The sequence below is a fragment of the Desmodus rotundus genome, chromosome 11 (genome assembly GCF_022682495.2).
Source record: "Desmodus rotundus isolate HL8 chromosome 11, HLdesRot8A.1, whole genome shotgun sequence".
NCBI lineage: Eukaryota > Metazoa > Chordata > Mammalia > Chiroptera > Phyllostomidae > Desmodus > Desmodus rotundus.
In genome coordinates, this window is record NC_071397.1 from 35,182,385 (window position 1) to 35,205,214 (window position 22,830).

General features: G+C 36.2%; 1 protein-coding gene and 1 pseudogene across 1 annotated transcript in view; one reads left to right on the forward strand and one right to left on the reverse strand.

Annotated features, from left to right (window-relative positions):
* Positions 1–6,011: 6,011 nt before the first annotated feature.
* On the reverse strand, positions 6,012–6,713 carry LOC112319228 (large ribosomal subunit protein eL13-like; annotated as a pseudogene).
* An 8,018-nt stretch (positions 6,714–14,731) lies between these two features.
* MEI4 (meiotic double-stranded break formation protein 4) overlaps positions 14,732–22,830 on the forward strand; it is a 144,434-nt gene continuing 136,335 nt past the window's right edge. The window contains exon 1 of the mRNA XM_024576656.3: positions 14,732–14,969. Coding sequence (XP_024432424.2) covers positions 14,738–14,969 — 232 coding nt within the window. The 5' untranslated portion in view covers positions 14,732–14,737. The remainder of the gene's footprint in view (positions 14,970–22,830) is intronic.

Below are 22,830 nucleotides of genomic sequence, written 5' to 3' on the forward strand. Positions count from 1 at the left end.
TAGGTAGTAACACAGCTGAGCCTCAGACCCTCATCTGTACCATCTACATAATAACTACCCTAAAATACAGCGTTATTATGGGGGTCAAGTAAGAAGGTGCTGGGGAAAGTGCTCTGTAGATAACAGCCCAGCCTCAGGCCTGTCACCTCCCCTTTCCTTGGCCTGCTCTTTCACATTCTTCCACCTCAGCCAAATGTGCTTCCTTCCCTCCTTTTGCATCTTTGCTCAAGAGTCATCTGCTCATTGAGGCCTTTCTTGAGTATTGTATTTAAAGTTGCATCAAATCCCTTCTCTTTCCATCTTAACCTGAATTAGTGTTTTCAGCTGTGCTTATCACAATTTGCATACAAATATTTTACTTACTTATTTTATGACTCCCCCCCCCCTAGTAGAATGTAAACACTGTGAACTCAAGAATTCACCTGTTTCTATTACTTCTGGACATAGCTGGTGATCAAAAACTACTTGTTGAGTAAATGAATGAATTACCATCATGTTTATGTTTCTGATGTGGTGTAACTATTAAAAAGCACAGTGACATGCTTCCCAGTTTTTTGAACAGAAGAAAGGTATGGCTGGCAAATTCATGAATTGTTCTTTTTTATAATTCAGATTCATAAATTAATTGGTCAGTTAATTTCCTTGTGCTGCAAGGCTGTTTTCTGACAGAATAGTCATCTGAGCTGGATTCCTGGAGTGAAATGTTAGAATTCTCAAATTAAAAAATGACACTTGAAAATGGAAAAAAATGTAGTTTATCACTGACTTCAGTTTCTAATGACTTAAGGTCACAGTTTGGTGGGTAAAGTTTTATTTTAAAGTAACAACAAATAATTGAATTTCCTGTTTATGTGCTCACTGTAGCTATTTATCATCTAGATTTCTGATTGACAGTGTATGTTACAGCTATAGACCTTTGTCTCAAAGTGATCGTAGCCCCAGCTAATTGGCTATTTCTGTGTCAATATAGATTTTGGAGTTAGTGGGTGAAGGGAATTTAACACAGCAAGGAAGGCAGAAATGCCAGTGTAGTTAGCCCTACAAGTAGGGTAAGTTGGGCCAGAAGGGTGTTGGGATCTCAGCTTGTGTCCCAACATGAACAGAGTCTAAGAAACATGTTACCTGCCTGGATAGAGTTTTCAGGGTAAGGTTAGGAACATCTCATTCATCTACTTGAAGGTGATTTGAGGGTTAAGATTACTGGGGTTGCAGCGAGAGATGAATTTCCAAACTGATTGCTGTCTTATGGTTTAGTGACTTGCACATAGAGCTAGCTGGCCGCCTGGTCTTAATGGCCTAAAACTGAAGTCAGCAGAACACGTGATTGTAACAGGTGATGTATGTACTGGCAGACTAAAGAGGGAAAGATTTCCACAGAGCAAAAAAGTGTCTTGGGATATAGGAAAAAAAATAAAAGATACACTTTCCTTACCCAAGAAAGTTGACTCTACACCTATGAATTATTGACACATGCTTTTTTGTTGTTGAATGTTTGCATATCTACTCAGATCAAATAATGCTTTCAGCAGGTAGTGCCGTGTCAAACTGTTCTAAATTAAAATCTGCAGGATCATGTTTGGTCAGAGAGCCATAAGAATCCCACAGTCACTTATTTAAACTTACTCTTAATTTGCTTTAAAATATATTTTAATCACAAAGGAGCTTTCCACAGAATGTTATAAGTCTATAATTGCTCAATACCAAAGTGTTGCAAATATACTTGACATGGGGGAATAATGATCAAATGAACAGTTTATTTACATTCTGTTTTAGCGGCAGGGAATATGTGTTTTAGAAGAATCTAGTAGTGGATGAATGTAGTAGATGTATGAAAATGTCTTTATGATTTTACAAAATATATTTGAATTATACAAAGTAATTTCAGTAGGCACATCACTGATACAAGGTCAGTGCAGACTTTAATAACAGCAGTTATGATGGAAGCTTTTGTTAAGTAAACAATTACCCTTGTCTAGAAAAGTGAACATTTGGGCACAAAATAACTAATTGTTTTTCTAGTTATACCAGAACCGCATGTGGAGTCAAGCTTACGAATTGAGTGTCACGGAGGACATTACTCAATATAATGCTTAAACTAATAAAATTGGGTACAAGAGCACAAAATTAGGAATTATGTGGTTACAAGACTCATTCCTTCCCTTTAAATAAATTGCAGTGTAATAGCATAGCTGTAATAGAACTAGTAGTGGCAAAAATAACAGTTCTTGAGCCTATTAATCAGGTACTATCATACATGCATTTTAACCATCATTCACTTTGCTTTTTAAAACAATTTTATGAGAATGTTACCAGTCAGTATATAGTTATTCACTAGTTTTGACTGTGTGGGAAGATTGCACCCCCTAAACCATGTGTTGTTGAAGAGTCAAGTGTATATTTTTCATTTTACGGACACAGTGAGAGGAAATTACCCTGTCATTCAGCTGGCCAAGGGCAGAGTTGGGTTCAGCCTACAGGCTTGCCATTCTGAACCCTGGGCCTTAGTCCTGCTACTCAATTCAGGTGAGAATATACCTACTTATTCAGACCTTCTTAGGGGTGTTAATGGAGAAGTGAAGAAGGGAAAGACAACATATCCTGTGACCGCCCCCCCCCCCCCAAAGAAGTTAATTCTAACAGAAAGAAAAGACAAAAACAGATCCTTATTAAGAAGAGCCAGAATCAGTGAGTGGTTCAGGTACTCCAACAATTGTTGATAAAAGGGAAAATCACTAGGGTCTGAAATGGCTGGGGAAGACTTCCTGGAAGTGGTGGACCTTGTATTATGTCTTAAGTGTTGATTACGTTTTTTTTGCCACAACACATTGTATCCTTTAGTGTTCAGGTTCTAATAAGAATTCTATGAACTGGCACTCTAATTGAATTTTAGCCTTATTTATCTTTAAAAGTGTTTTTGGATACTTTAAAAATATAGTTCAGATACTCTTTGTACATACTTTCAGAGTTGCAGTCCATTTCTGAAAATAAATATAAAATATTGCTTATCTCTTTTAAAATGTGGAAGAGGTAATAATTAGCTTATTAACAGTGTATTCTGTGTAAATGTGGAAGACACAGTTCAGAGGAGTTTTGGAAGAACTGAAAAATAGTGTTCTGAGAAAAAGCAATGCTTTAAAAAGACAACTTCCACATTTTATGGTAACAATCACAGTAAATTCTTCCTTCCTTTAGCAGTTGGGTTGGCTTGACTATATTAACTACATGAATTCTTTATTTAAATTTTATCTTTGGGCCCTTGTTTTTAAAATCACTCAATCATTCTGAAAGAAAATAAAATCTTTAAAATATATGCTCTGACTTTCTAAGACATACAAAAAGACATAAAGAATAATACAATAAATACTAGTGTACTTGACTTTCAGATTAAACAACTAGATTTTTGCAAGTCAGCAGAAACCCTTTCCCTTTCTGATTTCACCCCTTTTTCCCCTGCAGAAGTAATCATATTGCTAAATTTGGAATGTATCACCCCATGCCATTTCTTTGTACCTTTCTACATACAGTTATATTAGTAAGCAATACACAGTACTCTTTATACTAATTATATCAAGTTATATGCCTTTTTAATTCTTACTTTTTTCTTTTAACTATGAGATTCATTCATTTTGATTTGTATAGCTCCAGTTAATTAATTTTTATTGCTTAATAGTATTTGATTGCATAAATATACCACAATTTATTTGGCTATTCTTCTATTAACAGATATTTAAATTATTTTTAATTTTCATTGTAAACAATGAATTTGTGAAGTTTTTAATGTGTCTCTTTGCATATATGTATCACAGTCTTTCATATGTCTAAGACATTTTCTTAGCTTTTCTGCGACTTGCTTATTCATCTCTTTACCCATTTTTTCTAGTGGATCATCTTTTCTTTTTTTAGATTTATAGATATTTTTTAGATGTTTGAATATTCACTCTTTATTGACCATACGTATTGAAAAGATTTTGCCTAGACTGTGGCTTACTTTTTTACTTTTTTGTGGTGTCCTTTAAAGAAGATGTTTAAATTTTTTAATGTAAAATTTGTCATGGCCCCCTTTATAATTTATACCATATGGATCTAGTTTAAGAAATCTTTCAACTCTGGCTGGGTAGCTCAGTTAGTTAGAGTGTCATCCCAATATACCTAGGTGGCAGGTTTGATCTCTGGTCAGGGCACATATAAGAAGTAAGCAGTGAACTATCAATAAGTGGAATAACAAATCAAAGTTCTCTCTTTTCTCCTACCTCTTCCTCTCTCTAAAATCAATTTTAAAAAAAGTCTTTCATATTGAGGGAATAAAATTTAAAATTATTTTTTAAAGCTAAAGAAGAAAATATCAAGCATGACCATTTTCTTAAAAATGACAGTCAAAATTGGCTCACATGCAGTTAACATTTTTTTTTTGTCAACATCAGTTTACTCAATTCAGGTTATTGTGAGATGAACAATGAAACTGCTTAAAATATGAGCATCTTCTATTGTTCATTTTATTCTTGTTTTTGGGTTGAAAGTCATAACAGTTTTGGAATGGACCTTTGTTTAAATAAAGTAATTACAGTCTTCTGAAAGTGGTATGTTTCCAGGAACAGAGTGCGGTAGTAGTTCTCTGAGTGTACTCCTCAGACCAGCGACATCAGTGTTACCTGGGAACATGTGGGAAACACAAGTAATGGGCTGGCTCCAGACCTTTTAAATCAGAAACTCTGGTGGTGGAGCCAGCAATCTGTGTTTCAAGTGCTTTGGGTGATTCCAAGGCAGGCTCAAATGTGAGAACCACTGAAACAGGATAAGGGAGGAGGAAGCACTAATTCTGTTTTGTTTTGTTTTTGAACTGCTTGTGTGATCTACATTTGTGAAGAACCACATTTCCATGGATTGCCTTTCCACCTATTGTCTTTTCTTGGCCTGCTTTTCTCAGATGTTTTGCCCACAGCAGTAGCCACATGCAATCAAAGTGGAGTGCAAGTGGATAACTTTGTTTAAGCTTTCCTCATGTAAATTCCTTTTAGAGATTCATCCTTGTTTCTTGCTGTTAGATGTAAAATCATTGGAACCACTGGCCTTAAGATAGTTCATCCACACATGGACGAATCAGTAGCCATGATGTTGAGGGAACTCCTAAGCAGATTTCCAGAGCTCTTTCTCTGTACAGTTCTCTCCTGTATTATACTCTATCCTGACCAAATCTTGTATCTCTGGCCTCTCTGAATTCTGATCTTAGTCTTCTTAGTTCACTGAGATATTCAGGCTCCGTTTTGGGTTCCGCCTCTTTGTTATGACCTAGAATCTGCCTTGAGACAATTGGTTGGCACAGTGTGGGGCTTAGCTTATTTCACTTCTCTAGGGAATTACAGTCCTGCACTGTTTTTCTGATCAATGTTTGAAAACTGTTGTTTATATTTTATGTTTTGCTTTCTAGTTGTTTAAGGTGGATTGTAATTCTGGCCCTTTTAAACCCCATCTTTGCTAGAAACCCCTATTTTATTGAGGTAAGATTTACATACAATGGAGTAGAGAATGTTAAGTGTACCATTGATGGGCCTGACTAAATTAACACACCTGTGAATCCCAGCACCATATCAAGATATGTAGGACGTTATACCCTTATCCTGGAAAATGTCTTCATTCTTTTTTTCCATTTAATCACTTTCCCCATCTCCTAGATGAAAGTAATTCTTATTTTTCACCAATGATTAGTTTCTATAGACATTTAAAGTATATACAATTTTGTATATTAATTATTCACTCAGTATGTTTTGTGATTTATTCATAACGTTGAATGCATTAGTAGTTCATTCCTTTTTATTGCTGAGTAGTATGTCATTGTATTGATATACTAAACTTTGAGAAGTATTCATTGTATGGATATACCAAAATTTATTCATCCTGCTATTGAGGAGCCCATGGGTTATGTCTAGTTTTTGGCCATTTTGAATAAAGTTGCTATGAACATTCTTGTACAAGTCTTTTTTTTTTCTTAAATATCCCAAGAAGCCAAAAGGACTTTATTTTTTCTTCTCAAAATCCTGTTCTACAGCTTCCTGGACTCTTTTAGCCTGGATGCCAAAGATTCAGGTATTGGTGCAGACCATGAGAAAGCTGGCCAAGGCCCTGAAAAGCTCTCCTCCTCCTTGGCGATGACCCTGGCTTTCTCCTTCTTGTAGATGTTCCATATGAGTATGACTGGTGGTGCCAGTTAGGTGGCCTCTTGAGTTCTTCAGCAGAGCTGTCTGCCTTCTTGGGGGTGAAGAGCTTCCTGGGAAAGAGAGCTGTCTGCCTTCTTGGGGGTGAAGAGCTTCCTGGGAAAGAGGGTGAGCGGAACAGTACTCCCTCAGCCACTACACGTTCAACTGCAGGGACTGGGTGGACTTGTCCCTCCTCCTCTAATCCACCGAGATCCCAATGATCCAGGGCACCTTTTGCTGAAGGTTAACTTCTTGGAGCCGAAGCCCCTGCCAGCTGGCATTTTGTGTGGTACCTCACCGTGGGGCATCTCACTATGGGCCAGATGGGGTTTGGACACAGGGCAAGGGGAAACTCTGCACACTTTGGCTTGCTGTGCCTTATGTCTGCATATCTCCTGTGGGCTGGTTAAACAGTGTGGCAAGGCGTAGGATCAAGCCATCCTTGTGGAAGTGGGGCTGTGGGATCCTGTCATCCCTGTGGAAGTGGGGCTATAGGATCTTGCCCTTAAACGTAGGTGCCATTGCTGCTGCCTACAGGCCTTCTCCTCAGGAGAACTGCCACTGGAAAGCCTTTTCGTGGCATATATTTCTATCTTTTGGGTAAATAAATGAGTGGATTTTCTAGGATACACATGTTCAGATTTCTAAGAAACTGTGAAACCTTTTCTTAAAATGGTTATGCCATTTTACATTTCCACCACCTAGTTGCTTTCACTCACTTTTTATTTTAATTCATGTGGGTATGAAGTGGTGTCTCACTGTGATTTTAATTTGTGTTTCTCTAATACCATTTCATACGGTGGTGGGCAAAAGTAGGTTAATATGTAATACAATAATAATAATACAAGAATAAACTTTTTCATGTACTCGCAACTGTGAACCTACTTTTGCCCATCCCTGTATAGTTACTGAGTCTTTATAGCTTCTTTTATGACTTCTACTAACATCTTTTGAGCATTTTTTTTAGTTGGAGTGTCTCTTTATAAATGATTTATATAAGTTCTTCATGTAGTTGTATCCAAGTCCTTTTGTCATACATAGGGAATGAACATTTCCTTATAGTTCATGGTTTTGCTTTTTATTTTCTTAACATCTTTTTATGAGATTCTTTAAAAGACTTAACTTTGATGGTTAATTTATCAGTGTTGCTCTAATAATTAGTGCTTTTTATAACTTCGCTAAATAATCTTTCTTTTCCTTTAACTTATCCTGTTTTCTTCTAGTTTTAGGTTTTACATTTAGATCTATGATTCCACTAAATTTAATTTTGGGGTGAGATTTAGAATAGATGGCAGGGTTCATTTTTTCCTGTGTATTTAACTAATTCTAATTGTTCTAGCACTGTTTGTTGAAAGTACAATTGCCATGATGCCTTTGTTGAAAATGAGTTGACTGTGAAAGTGTGGATCTAGTTCTAAACTTGCTATTGTTTCATTGCTCTATCTTGATTGTAATACCATATTATCTTGATTGCTTTGTCTATATTTGTGTTGAAATTAAGCATTGTGATTTTTCCAGCTTTGTTCTTTTTCAGAATCATTTTGGTTTTTCTAGTTTTTACAATTTCAGTATAAAATTTAGAATTTATCAAGTTCTAAAAATAAAGTTGCTTGAAATTTTTATTAGAATTGTGAATATAGGTCAATTTGAGGAAAATAAAGATCTTAACATTAAGCCTTCCAATCCATGAACCCAGTATATTTCTCAATTTATTTTTAGACCTTTCATTTATTGGACAATGTTTTATAGTTTTCAAGGTGGACATCTTTCATATATACTGTTAAGTTTATTCCTAATTAGTTTGCTTTTTAAAATTTTTAACGAATGGATTTTGTGTAAACAATAGATATTTTACATATTGACCTTGTGTCCTAAGCCGTAGCTAAATTCACTCATAAATTCTCAGTTGTTTAAGATTGCGTAGGGTTTTCTATAGACATTCATGTTGTATATTAATAAGTAGAACTTCTCATTTTTTCCAATCTATGTATCTTTTTATTTCTTTATTTCACTGCCTGTTATCTCCAGTGAAGTATTTAGTAGAAATAAGAAGAGCAGATGTCCTTGTTGTGGTTTCAGTCTTAGGGGTAGGTAAAACATTCAGTATTTCATTGTTAAATGTAATGCTTCCTGTGAATTTTTGTAGATCTTCATTACAGTTGGTATGTTCCCTTATTTTTTTTGTTTATCAAAAGTATTTTTTAAATCATAAATCACTGAATTTTTCAAATGTTTCTTATGAAACTAAGATGATCATATGTTGATTTTTAAATAATTTATTTTGTTGCTATAATGAATTACAGTGATTTAATTTTGAATATTAAACCAATTTTGCATTCTTGGACAAACTCTGCTTGCTGATAATGCTGATAATTTTTATAAATTGCTGGCTTTGATGTACTAGTATTGTGTATATGATTTTTGAATCTGTTGTTATTACATGTAGTGGTTTATAGTTTTATTTTCCCTTACAATATTTTATACATTTTGGTATCAGAGTTATACCAATATACATATCAAATTATAAAACAAATTGTAGTAGTTTGCCTCTCTCTGGTTTTTACAAAAAGAGTTTGTGAGGCTTATTCTACCATCACTCCTTAATTTTTTGAAAGATTTTATACAAAGTTGGTAGAATGCCTTTTTTCATTGTTTATAGAATCCAGTAGTGAAACCATATGGAAATGCAATTTTTGTATGACTGTGGTGAGGTTTTTAATAAACATCTAATTTATTTTATACGTATAGGTCTACTCAGAATTCTTTGTCTTTATTTTGAAGTGTTGGTCAGTGTATTTTTTCAAGAAATACATCCATTTTCTCATAAGTTCTCAAATTCATTAGCATAGACCATAATTTTGCCTTATTTTTTAATAGCTGGACATTACATAGTGAAATCCCTCCTATTATTACTGATCTTGATATGATTGGTGTTATTTATTTTATTTTTGATAAGTCCTTCTTAACATTTAATATTTTTATTAATCTTAAATTTTTTTGCCTTTTAAATTTTATGTATTGTTTATTTCTTATGGAATTGCATTTTAATTATATCTCTATGCTATCCTTCCTTCTACTTCCTCTGCTTTTAATCAGCTTAACAATAACCCACAACCTTTGGACCAGCTTACTTCCCTGCTTTTAATTTGCTATTCGTTTTCTAATTTTCTAAGGTGGAAGTGTGGGTCATTGAATTTAAACCTTTTTTTTGTACAATAAGTATTTGAAGCAATAATTTTTCCTTTACAAGTTCTTGTGGCTTTCTCCCTCAAATTTTCATGTGTTGTGCTTTTATCATTCAGTTTGAAAGATACTCTAATTACATTTATTTGTTTTTCTTTCTCCACTATTTTACTTAGAGGTGTGTTGTTTATTTTCCAAATATTTGAGAGATTTTTCTAGACATTTCTAATTGTTTTTCTTGTGGTTAGAGAACCTACTGTCTCAGCATATGATCTGTCTTGTTGAATGTCCCATGTCAACTTGAATACATATGCATCTCCTGTGTATAAGGTGTAATGTTCTATAAAAGCCAATCCATTCAAGGTGGAGGGTAGTATTTTTCAAATCTTTCATATTATCATCATTATTATTCCAGGTCTAGTTACTCTACTAGTTATTGGAAGAAGTGTGTTAAAATCTTCACATATGATTATGATTTTTGTGTACCTCTCCTTTAAGTTCTTTCAATTTTTTCTTCGTATATTTTGAAATTCTGTTATTGCTATTATATGCATACACATTAAGGACTGTTAACCTTCTTAATTAATTGACTTTTTTTTATCATTATGCAATGTTCCTCTACATCTCTGATAATATTTTCTTGTCACGAAGTTTCTTTTGTCTGCTATTAATGAAGCTATTCCAGATTTCCTACATTTACTGTTTGCATTTTTACTTTCAACCCATGTTTGACTAAAAATAGCTAATTACCTTAACCTAAATATTTGCAATTTAGCCCTGCAGACACACATCAGATAACTTAGGTGGACCATCTAGGGTAAAAGCTTTCTTTTGAAATAAATTGCCAAATATATGATTATGGTCAATTAGTGATTTTTCTTTATTTTCTCAGTACATTTTCTCTTAATAGTTTAGTAAAATTTGTAAGGATATAGAACCCAAATTTTATAATTTCCTTATAGTAATTGAAAGGACAAGTAGATTTAGACTCAGAAACTATAAGTTAAAGATCTGAATTTCTTTTACAGCATAAGCTACTTTGAGAGGTTCCTGTGGTTTTAAACAAATGACTTCAATAGATTACCCTGGAGTAAAACTGCACCACTGATGAAGCTAAGGCTTGTTCCTGTTTGAGTGTTCTGTTTATAAGATGAAATAGATTGATGATATTTTCAATAAAAGACCTCTTTCATGGTCACAAGATAACATTATAAAAAAGGTTCCAGAAATTCTTAATATAAATGACATTACTTTTAAAAAATGATGCCTCTGCAGCTGCAGTTCTGCCTGCACTTTCCATGGGCACGGCGGTATAGGCCAGCCATGGTGTCATCATGAGCCAGTTTGGGGGTTGGTAATCTCACATTGGTCAGAGCTAAATATTAGATAGGCAAATTCTCATGGGTGGAACAAATGGGGAATTGGGAAGTTCAGGTAGTTGCCTGGGGAAAGTAGACAACAATTGTTAGGCCACAGAGCTTTCATGTCATTTTTTATCTAAATGGGTCCTGTTACATGGGTGGAAGTAGGTATTGGTTCCAATAGTGGGAGGATAGCTAGAGACTAATTGCTGGATGCTCTAGATGCCCTCCCTTGGTACCCAAGGATGCTTGCCTCATGCTGTTTTTTATTGCTCAGGAGGGTACCATACTGGTCTTCTGGACTGGACTGGCTTACAGCTTCTTCTGGCATGCCTTAGTTGGTTAGGAGTTGTAGTGCTACAGAGTGGGACAGAGGGTAAGTAGCATGGATCCTGTGAATTGACACATTCTTGGTGGAGAAGAGCTTTGTATTGATACAGGATGTAATTTCTGTGGTGTGAAAGTAGTTGAGTCTGTCCCCGACTGATTTCAAAGGATATACAGTCATAGAACTGAGTTGAGAGTCTGGGGAGGAGCAGGTGGGAACAGACAGTTGTAGAGGAAGGTGTGAGGACCAGTCCTGAGTGATTACTTACTTACAAAAAAGGCTGTATTGCCTCTGGGTGTGTGTTGTTTGGAGCAAGTGGAGGAGCTAAGTTTGAAAGGATAAAAATGCAAAGGATATCATGTGCTAGAGGATGTCTGGAATCAAAGTGCTCAGTATTTGTGAAACAGTGCCTCTCTTTTAATAGGCTCTACTTAAAAAAAGAAGAACTCTAATATATTTTTCAAATGCAAATCTAAGTAGAAAGTAAAACACAGATTTACTTGTATAATGAAGCCCTATGAGAAGCTATGAAGCATTGTCAGTTGCTTGTGGTGCTCTCCTTGGTGAGATTTAAATAAGTGCGACAGATGAGAATTAGAACACCTTTCCAGAGTTAAAAATAAGCCTTAAAGAAAAATGTTTCGGTGGGGCTGCTTGTACTTTCTTGAGTTTATATTTTAAGTGTATGCAGAAGTGAAGTCTAAGATGGTGTTACATAATAGTAGCTGGAAAACATCTAATTTCTTAATGTGGCATTCCCGAAATGGGAGTTCTTTGGATAGGGTCATTTACCTTTTCCAGAGGACTCTGGGCCTCACCTACGCCCCTTTTTATATTCTTGTTTTTCTTGAAGCTCAGGACCTGCTTAGCTGGTTCCCAGAAGCCAGCTGTTCCTCTCTTTCCTGGGATTGGCTGAACCTCTCTCTTTTGCCTCTTCTGGGTGTTTCCTTGGTTTCTGGCTTTACTCTATCATCTTCCTAAATTTATGACATGTAACTTTTCCCATTTTCAAAGTGTAGCCTCATAAAGATTTCAGATTTGTAGAGGGTATGGGTTTAAGTTAGGTAGATTATCAGACTTTTTTATGGACCCTAAAGAACAATGTGCTTATTTTGGTGATAAGGATTATGGACACATCAGTGTGTGAAATACCAGTGGTGTAACTAGAAAACACCTTTAATTCTTTCAAGTTATTTTTTAAATTTGTGTTAATAGTAGGTATCAGGTCTCTGTTGCTTCTATGGATTTACATAGTGGAAGATGATTGCTGCATGTTCTATATATACATGACTCTGCATTTCTGAACCAGTATATATTTTGCTGATTTATAAAATGTGTTTGATGCATTTTTTTTCTCTGTGAAATTCTACAGTAGTTCCTTTCCAGAATCCAGATAAAACCATTCCTATGCCAAAAAAAAAAAAAAGACGTATTTGGGAATCAAAAGGTGAGGGATGAAGGTTTGCATGAAAAAAAAACAGTATTGAGAGACAATTAAAATCTGTGATTATTTAACATTTTCAGTAAGAGGAAAATAATAGCTAATTGGCCCATCTTGATGGAAATGAAACAGAAAGAAAAAATAAAGCTAGCCTTCTTTTATCTTTACCAGCCTCTTGTCAGGCACAAACTTTCTTTGCTGGGAAGGCTTTTAAAGGCTCCCTTAATAATTCAAGTGGGAATTTTTGAAATCTTGAGTAATTCCTGATTTTTTTAATATAAAATTTCACATGATGTTAATCTGCTCAGCGCTTCACAGTGCGGTATGTACTGAAACCATAACAGTAATTGGGGGATTTGTCAGCTGGATCTGATTCAAAAATTGTATGTTAGACTCTGTCCAAACATTATTGAAACTAAAAAGTCTTGTAATGTCTTTTCAGGCTTTGTGAGAGCTCTGGTATATCCCGGACCAATATTGATAAATGCACGTTCCACCATCATAGTACATGGGACCCCCTCCTGTACTCTGACTCTGTCTTATTATATTTATCTCAGTGATTTAGTTAATATTTAGCCACTATTCTTCAGTTTCTTGCTTTTCTGAGAAGGCAATTAATGTATTTATTGTAGGGTTCACAATGGGATAAAATTTGGCTTTCTCCCCTATAGTTTACCCTATGACCTAAACCTGTGTATGAACTAGATTTTATCTTTCTTATATTTTCTTTACTCAGGAATTGTTTTGGTGAAAGTTAAAGGTTGTAGAAAGGTAGATTCACTGGAAGTAGTCAAAAAAAGAATGCATCACAAAGTGAAGAGAGATGTGACCTTCAGGTTAGCTAATTAAATTCTCCTCCTAATCCATTCTCCTCTAATGTTATTCTCCCTACTACGTAATTGACAAAGATTTACTGATGAGAGCCAGGATTAAGAGCTGACCAAGCAGCTCTCTCTAACTGCCTGACCTATACTGATATATTCATTCATTCTCTTACTCATTCAAGTATTTACTACAGTGCTTACTATAAGCCAGTAAGTGCTCATGCATTGAGGATATAGTGGCTAGTAGCTTGCTGCTTGGTCATGCTGGAGAGTTTTTGTGCCCTACCTCTGAAATACATTGTGTCCTTTGAATTAGTGGAAGGAATACCAAACACATCTCAATGAAGGGGCATACATCCACTTGTGGACATGGAAAGGTCTGAACTTCACAGGCTAGAGGACTGTGGGGAAGGCTGATCAGGGAGATTAGAAAACCTAGGAGACAAAATTCTCATTCCTTTGACAGTGGTCAATTTCAAAAGTACTTCGTTGATAGTTTAAATTTTCTGAGTATGTTTAATATGTTATTATTTCATTCCTAACCTCCCTCCGCTCTCCCAAGCTGTTGTTGGACAGATGGTGTGTTTTATAGTTAAAGATGTCTCAGGACTGAGGATGTGAGCTCTACAGGCTGGAGCTTCTTATCACAACCGCAAAATGATTGGTATAGAGCTCTGAGACTATATTCAAAACCCATCTTCATTTCTCCTATAATTTCTAATTTAAAAAATAGAATAGGGAATATTTCTATAGGATTAGTATTAAGGCATTTTTATGTCTTATGAAGTATGTTTTATAATGCTTATTGTGGGAAACTTGTAAACTATAGAAAAGTATAAACAAGAAAAATAAAGTCTGACTTCCTCAACTCATAGTCAATGTATTATTTGTATTTGGGTTAATAACTATAGTCTGCCTTTCTCCTTCCCCTTTTCTCTTTCTCTTCTCTCTGTCCTTCCCTCCCACCCATCTCTAAATCTATACGTATTTCAATCTTTATAGATTTTTCCAACAAATATCTACTTTTACTGTATTTATGCCTATGTTTTACTCTACCATTAACATCATGTAGGAAATATTTTCCCATACTTTTAAATATTTTCAAAAACATTTTCAATTCAATTGTGTAATAGGTCACAATTTAATTAATAAATCTATCATTAGATGATCAAGCTGGTGACAGGTTTTGTGGGTTTTGATGGGGTCTTTTGGTAATCATAAATAATTCTATAAGATTATCTATGGGCACAAAGTTTTCTGTTACTTAGTATCAAGTTGTATTATAAACTTATTAATTAGTGTTATTCGGTATATGAAATCAATTTTAAGCAAATGAAATGAAGTGCAAAAGTTAAAATTCATTACTATAACTTTTTTTTTTCTCATTGACCACAGGAACAAAAGCCAGGATGGATACTCAAGTATGGTATTTGAGAATTTCCAGGCTGGCTTTGGCCTTGGCAATTATCCACTCAAAACCTGCAGACAGAAGCAGCAGAGAACACACAGAGCACCTTGCAAAGGTGGTATCTGGGCAGGAGTCGAAATGGAGAGAAAGAGTTGAAACCTTAGAAGCTGAAGTTCTACAATTACGTCAAAAACTTCTTCTGAGCAGGATTTGTTCTGGATCGTTTAAGAGTGGTGAGTATATGAAAATGCCTTTTGGTAATACATCCATCTGTTATATTTCAGCTTCACGATTACTTAGAGATCATTTAGTTTCCTAAAAGTAGACTACTTGTTGCCATATAAAGTTTTTTTACTTCTAGCCATCTAATAAATGTTTGTTGTCACTTCGTAATGAATGAAGCTGCATTAGACAGTGGGATGAACTTAGAGAGTGAAAATAGATATGAAGGCAATAATGTTTTAAGTTTACCGATAAATTATCATATTGTTCAACCATATTGTTATATGAATTTTATGCTGCTTTCATATTAAATAATTCATCTAGCAATCATATATCAAGTACCAGCTTTGGACAAGGCATACAGTGGGTGGTGAGGACCCAAAAACATAAGAGGAGCTGCTGTCCTTGCCATTTGGTTCCTACTATTCTAGCAGGGAAAACAGACTTATAAATAATTAACTCAGTTGTGATTACTAATGAAGTACAGAGGGGAAAGCTGTTCATTCTGCATGGTTTCTAGAAAGGCATCTTGGGTCTGGCCACTAGTCAGTGAGATGGTCCCCAAGTACGCACAGCCATGGAAGATGCACGTCCTGTTCAGGATACTGCCAGCATTATATTTCAAGTGCCTAGAAAACCATAAGGTAGAGATGTGATGGGGGAGAAAAGAAGAGATGTGAATTGAGACCAGGTTCAGAAGGGCCTTGAATGTCAGCCTAAGGACTTTTACTGTATTTTCTATAAGTGAGTTGACCATACAATTTATGGTCTCTGTAGGACCCTTTTGGGAGTAAAAGGAAGGGACTATTAATAATTATACTAGGGCAAGAGGCAAAAACCAGGGCCCACTTCAACAAACTCAGACATGTGATCACCTCATTCATCAGGAGCCGTATAACTCTTCTGATGCAGAGGACTGACTCTCATATTTGGATTGCGAAATATAATTCTGGTGATTATATAAAACCAAAAAAGTAAAATAGATCATGTTACTCCCCTATGGAAAACCCTCCTCTGCTTCACGTTAGATACAGACTTGTGATCATTGCCTATGATGCTGTGGATGATTTTGCCTCCACTCACCTCAACCACCTTGTCTCATACAATTACCCCCTTGTAAACTCTGTTCCAGCCTCCATGGGACTCTTTATAGCCCTTGAAGGCTCTTCTTGCCTTGGACCTTTGTTCTGTTCTTCTCTTTGACTCTGTTAGTGATTGGCGTCTTCCCTTTCTACAGGTCTTATTCCAAATGACACCTCCTCAGTGTATACTTCATATACATAGCACCCTCCACCAGTTATTCTTTAATCCAACACCCCCTATGGACTATTTATTTACTTAGTTGCTGCCTAATCTCCTGAGCTAGAGCCTAAGTTCACCAAGGAGTATAGGTCTTTGATTTGCTAAACACTCTCTACCAAACGCCCACCCCAAAGCCTGATACACAGAAGGTGCTCAATAAATATATGTCAAATGGAAGTGGAGCACAGAGGCTATTTGTACTATAGCAATGATTTGGAGGCAAGGAGACAAGTTTTAAAAGCATTTACTAAAGCCAATGTGAAGAATGATGAGTTGTGTAAGATCTATGATAGTGAGAACTAAAAGGAGGTCAGAGAGGTTTGAATGATTTCAGAGTACACACTTGAGACATTTATGAATGATTTCAGAGAGTGCTGAAGGGAGATAGAGGCATTTAGGACAATTGAGGTTTCTAATTCTGGTTATTGAATTGGTTGTGATGCTTTGAATCCAGATAGCAAATGCAGAAATAAGCTTATAGCATAAAAGGTTGAGTCCAGATTTGTCTGAATGTAGTCTAATCCCTAAATATATAGGGATTACCTGGAAGGAAGGTAGAAGTATGGTCCCAAAATTCAAAGGGGATGAGCAGGCTGGAAATGGAGACACAAACTTAACCGTCATTGACATTTAAGTAATAGTTGAAGTTATAGTTGTAGATGAGACTCATAGGGAGAATAGAGCTGAGGGGTGTGAGTACTGTGGGTTCCAACATTCTAGGGTTGGCAGAGGAAAAGAAGCTGTGGAAAAGAATGTGACTGTCAAGTTAGGAGCATGCAGGTGTGGTGCACACGTGGCTGCTGTGGGTACTAGAGGAGTCACTGACTTCAGTTTGGGGATTATCAGGAAAGCTCACTAACCTAATACCCAGATGTTATAAAAATCTCATTGTGCAAGTGAAAATAGTGTTCTATGATTTATAGCCACATTTTAGTCTCTCTAGAGTCTTTCTAGGTAATGGTACCCAGTGAATGGCAACCAATCAGTTTTCTTAATTGTTTTCTGTAACGTTATATGATTGAAATAATATACACATATGAAAATTTCCAGTAATCTTGAGGTGCAAATATCATAAAAATCTGTGATATCAAAACTGTTATTTACTGAGAAGGCTCTATTTAAACCAGTGATACAGTGGTATGTATTTTTTGTTTGGAATAAGAGTGTGCCTAATAGGGAGAGCCTAGGTGATAACTTGTTCTTACACTGAATGCTGTCACAGCGCCTGTGAGAGAAATTTTCAAATATCATATAATTAAAATCAGTTTGACTCACAGCAGGAGTTTCAGGTAAAGCATTTCGTCACAGATGTTTGGAAGTAGTCTGTCTTTATCTGCTAGCTTAAACTTGAAAAATGAGGAATAAATGGACAGATTCAGATACATAGAGTCACTCTTAAAGGGGAAAGAAAAAAACTTAAGGGGGATATTAGATTGATAGGAAAATAAAGGAGGAACACAGCTGTTATTTAAAGATGTATCACTTGAAAGGTTGACTTGCCTTGGTCTGAGAAAACTCCATACCTGAAAATTAAAACTATATTATAGATGTATTTATAGTATGAAATATTTCTTTATGGAATTATAAGGGTTACTTTATATATGCAACTGTTCTCAAGTGATTGGAGACAGCGGGCCCTAATAAATTTTGAATGGAATGCTTTTTAACAGAATGAGAGGCTGGGGAACTTAATTTATAGCATCAACTACCCATTGAAGCAACTGAGCAACCCAGAATTAAATAAAGCAGAGCTGAAATGTCAAAGTAAACAAATAAGAAAGTGTGATATAATTTTTAAAGTATTTTAGGAAGCCACCTATTTATTGTAACTTATTTTTTATAGCTTCTTAAAGAGAAATATACTTATATTTATTAAGGGGCTAGACTATACAGAGAAGGGATAAAGAGAACTTGTTTAGAATTATGCCACATTTTCATTTTACTTAAATGCTCCTTACTAGTGTAAGTAAGGAAGGAAAGGAGGGGAGGTAAGGAGGGAGGAAGGATGAAGGAGGGAGGAATGGAGGGGAGGACAGAATGAGGGAGGATCAAAGAAGCCCACATATCCAGTGACATTTCTCAAAAGCCTTGCAGTGATTTGTGGCAGACACGGTGGTCTACTCAATATCCGGCTTTCTTCCTTACTAAAGCATTCCAATTTTTTTTGGCAGAAATTGCTAATGTCTGGTGGGTCAATCCATGAGTGCCTTAGACTTGTTTTGCCAATATTGTTGTAAGGTTGGGCACAAGCCAATGAAAAGTAAAAAGCAGTCTTATGAGCTGTTGGTAAGATTTGCTTCTTTGTATAAAGAGACTGAGGTTCGTGAAAGAGAGCTATTACACATTCTTTTTACCTCAGTCATCCTTTTTCCTGTATTAGGCACTGCCACATGAAGACATGATATCTGGAACAGTGGTAGCTATTTTGCAACTGTGAGGCAATATTGAAAATTAATGTCAGCATGCTAAGGATAGTGAAGTAGTAGGATGAGAAGAACCTGGGTCCTTTTCCATGTTGCTGGGCAATCAAAGCAACTCTAGGTTTACTTTATTAAGATTTTTTTAAAAAGATAAACAGTGGTTTAAGCCATTGTTATCCATTATTTTCTTCCTTGTATCCTAATTCATAGATGGGAGAAAGGGTAGGGTTATGAATAAATTTGAGCAACACTAATTTTGCCCCCAAGAATCTTCTTGATCTATAGGGGAGAAAATGAGAAAGAAAAACTATGTTCTTTAATTTAGAACAGTTTCCTTTTTTTTAAAGATTGTATTTATTTTATTTTTAGAGGGAGGGGAAGGGAAGAAGAAAGAGAGGATGAGAAACATCAATATGTGATTGCCTCTTGCATGCTCCCTACTGGGGACCTGGCCCACAACCCAGGCATGTATCCTGACTGGGAATCAAACCTGCAACCCTTTGCTTCACAGGCCCGTGCTCAATCCACTGGGCTCTACCGGACAGGCTAGAACAGTTTCTTAAAGATGGCTTCACGATATTGGCAAGGATTTCATCTAGGTCTCAGTAGGTGGGTGAGTAAGACCCAGAGCACAGAGACAGGCCAGGAAGATTTAGCGACTGTTCTTCAATGTTGACTAGGGATTAAAGGGGACACGGTGACAGGAGCAGTGCCTTGTTAGTGGGATAAATGGCATAGAACTTCAACAAGCAGATTTAGGGTTAAAATTTGTGTGTGTGTGTGAAAGGGACAAGGACAGAGAAGGGCAGGCAGGTAAGGGGAATCTGGAGGTTGCTATTATACAGTGACTTGGCATTCACAGGGGGGAAGGAGATGGATGGAAGTGTCAGGTATGTGCTTTTCCCCCTACAATTTTATGTACTCAGTGTGTCTTTATAAATGATAGATAGGTTACTGGTGGAGTAACTGTCTGGAATAAAGAGACAGTAAGAGAACATCAGATTAAATTAATTCATTGCCTTACATGTTTATTTCCGAAGATCATTGAATACAGAGCACACACATAGAGTGAATGGGGGTGGTGTGCAGAGCGGTACATTTGATTTAGGGTGAAATTAGCTCTTCTTAGTGTGGGGTCCTGTGAAACATCCAATCTAATCAGATGGCTTTAGGAGAGTCCCTACCTTTCCTGCTGACAATGCTTATGGTTGTTCACCCTCTCCCTAGTTGTCCCCTTTGGATGCTTTATTACCCTAAAGATTCAATTCTCAGTGTTCTGTTGCCTGCTGTAGACCCTGCTTCTCAGCTTATGCAAGTCTGGATGTAAGAAAAGGTTCTTAGCTATACTGGTATGGACCCAGGGTCAGAACAGCGGCTGGACTTCCCAGCTGCCCATGTGCACCTCATCAGACTCAACATGGACCTTGTCTTTCTCTCCTGATGGCTACTTTTCTGGTCCACCTACTCAACCTCTGTCCCATCTCTTTGTTCTCTCCTAGTCCCAGACCATGTACTGGGGAGACATAGCAAATAACTGACTTAACAGTCACGTTTGTGGAACTCAGCATTCATATGTTGGAGCATTCACTGTTTTACAGATGCTGAAAGAACACAGAAAACAAATGCCTAAGCATTTTCTTCTTAGTTTTCACATAAGGTCTTCTAATATAAATTGTCAAATATAATGATGGAAATTTTCTTTAAATTGCAGTTGATTTAAACCACACATGCATAATGTACATACACATCCAAGAAGGCGAGGCGCCCACAATTTAATATTGGTTCTAATGAAAGGCTCTCAAACAAAATTGAAACAGACTCACAGATGCAGAGAATAGACTGATGGTTACCATAGGGGAGATGAGTTGGGGGGATGGGTGAGAAGGGCGAAGGGATTAAAAGGTAAAAATTGGCAGTAACAAAATAGTCACAGGATGTAAAGTACAGCATAGGGAATATAGTCAATAACATTATAGTAACTATGTATGGTGTCAGGTGTATACTTGAAATACTGGGAGAGGTCGCTGTAACATATGTGATTGTCTATGCACCTGAAACTACTACAGAATAATATTGAATGTCAACTGTAATTGAAACTAAATTTTTAAAAGGCTCCAAAATAATTTAAAGTGCATAGATAATTGTATATTAGACATGTTTTACTAATTATATAAAAGTTGAATTAATCTTTTGAAATTAGACTATTCAAAATATAAATAGAGTTAAGGTTTAAAAACTCAGAATAAGCTTTAGTATGCCAAGGCAATGACTTAGAAATGTAAACATCTTAGTTATTATAACAAAGTTGACTCTGGTAGGAATGGTGTATGGAGCTAGGGAATAAGAAGGGCCAGACAAATCCTGGAGTAGGTACTGGGCCGGAAGGAATCCAGGAGCCTCAGAGGCTAGGCTTAGGTGAGGGCAGCCAAGCATCCTGCAGTATGCAGTGTTCCAGATGGAAATTATCAGCCCACCCACCCAAATCTCTTCCCTGGACTGGGCCTTCAGCCTCACTGCATGACACAGCCATCTGCCTTGTCTAGGCTGGCTTTCAGGAAAGCATGTATCTTGAATGCCCGGGTAATCCCCTAAGTAAGTTGACTGTGTTTTCTTTATATCTATAGATTCTGTTTCTCTCCATTCTGTTTATCCCTTTTTCCCTCTCTCCCTGCATCCATCCTTACTGTCTTCCTCCCTTCCTAATAAGCAATAATATGTGCCATGATAAAGGATTGTGAATATGTCATACATAGTTTCTGGTATAAGCTGTGCAGTTGTATGAGACAGCCCCCCCACCACCACCATTTTTGCAGGGAAAACATCCTTTCTTATACCTATGTCAAGTAATTTAAAGGACATCTTGTAAGAAAATTTTTGGATAGGGATGCAGTATGCTGTATACTGGAAATTGGTAGAAAACCTTAAATTCTGATTAAACTATACTATTATCCCAATCCTTAAGGTGTATATAAAGTAACATAGCTAAAAAGAAATATACTGCCATAAATTAAGGTTAGCATACTACACAATAAGACAAAAACACATTTACTCATAAATAAAGGTTTCATCATGCATTTGTAACTGTGAACACACATACTTGCATTATTATATTCTGGGTTGCACTGAGGGCTAAACTAGCTAACCTTGATGTAAAATGAATTTGAATGAATTCCTAAAGGGAACATGGAGACAAAGCACATATCTCAGTAACAGTGGTACCAAACCAGCAGTGCTGGGCAGTGTGTGTGTGGGACCCACATCCATTCTGTGATTTGTGTGGTAGCATTCATTACAAGGAGGGGAATTACACTTTTCTTATACTGCAGGTAAATGGTGGTCTTTGCAGTTGAATCTCCTATTTTGGAAACATGATTTATGTGAATTTTAAAATTTAAATTGCTTGTGAGCATTTCTTAGAGTTAGTGTGGAAATCAGAGTGTGCCTCTGCTGTGGGACGTGTGTGCTGTGCAGGAGACATGGCGGTGGAGCAGCTCTGGGCCAGTGAGCGACTCCTTTGTGTCAAATCAGTTACTTTATGGTAAGCATATGGTAGTTTTTCTTGTTTTTGGTCTCTTCCATTTCTTCTAGAGTCAGAGAGAAATATTGCCGATGTGTCTTTAATATGTTTAGACTATGTCTGTCGAGTTTTGTGCTTTGAAATAAACAAGAAAAAGGTTGCTTCCAGAGAAAGCTGGTTCTTACTCTTTCAAAATCCTAGCTTTAAAAATTACTCATTGCTTTTTTAGTTAATAAGTCACATGAAGAACAAAGACTGAGTTCCTCTGTGCCCTCCCTTGGTGCTTGCTTCAGTGAGATCTTACATACAGTAGTTTTTCAAGGATGTTTCTCAGCTTGATATTTAATTATAGTTTCTGATTAGGCTTGTAAATATTTGTAGTATAAATAATGTTCATGGCCTAAAGTGGGATTTTCTATATAAAATATAATGCATACAAACATGTCAACACCTTACATCTATTTGATACAATCACTTGGTGAAAAAAAAATAACTGGTTAAAATTTAAAGAATGTCTTCGATCCTTTTATATACTTTTTATTGTAATTGGAGTTTTAAAAAACATTATCATAAAGCAGAACATTGCAGAATATAGGCATCCTTATTCCCTGCCATTGTTATTCTAATAAGATA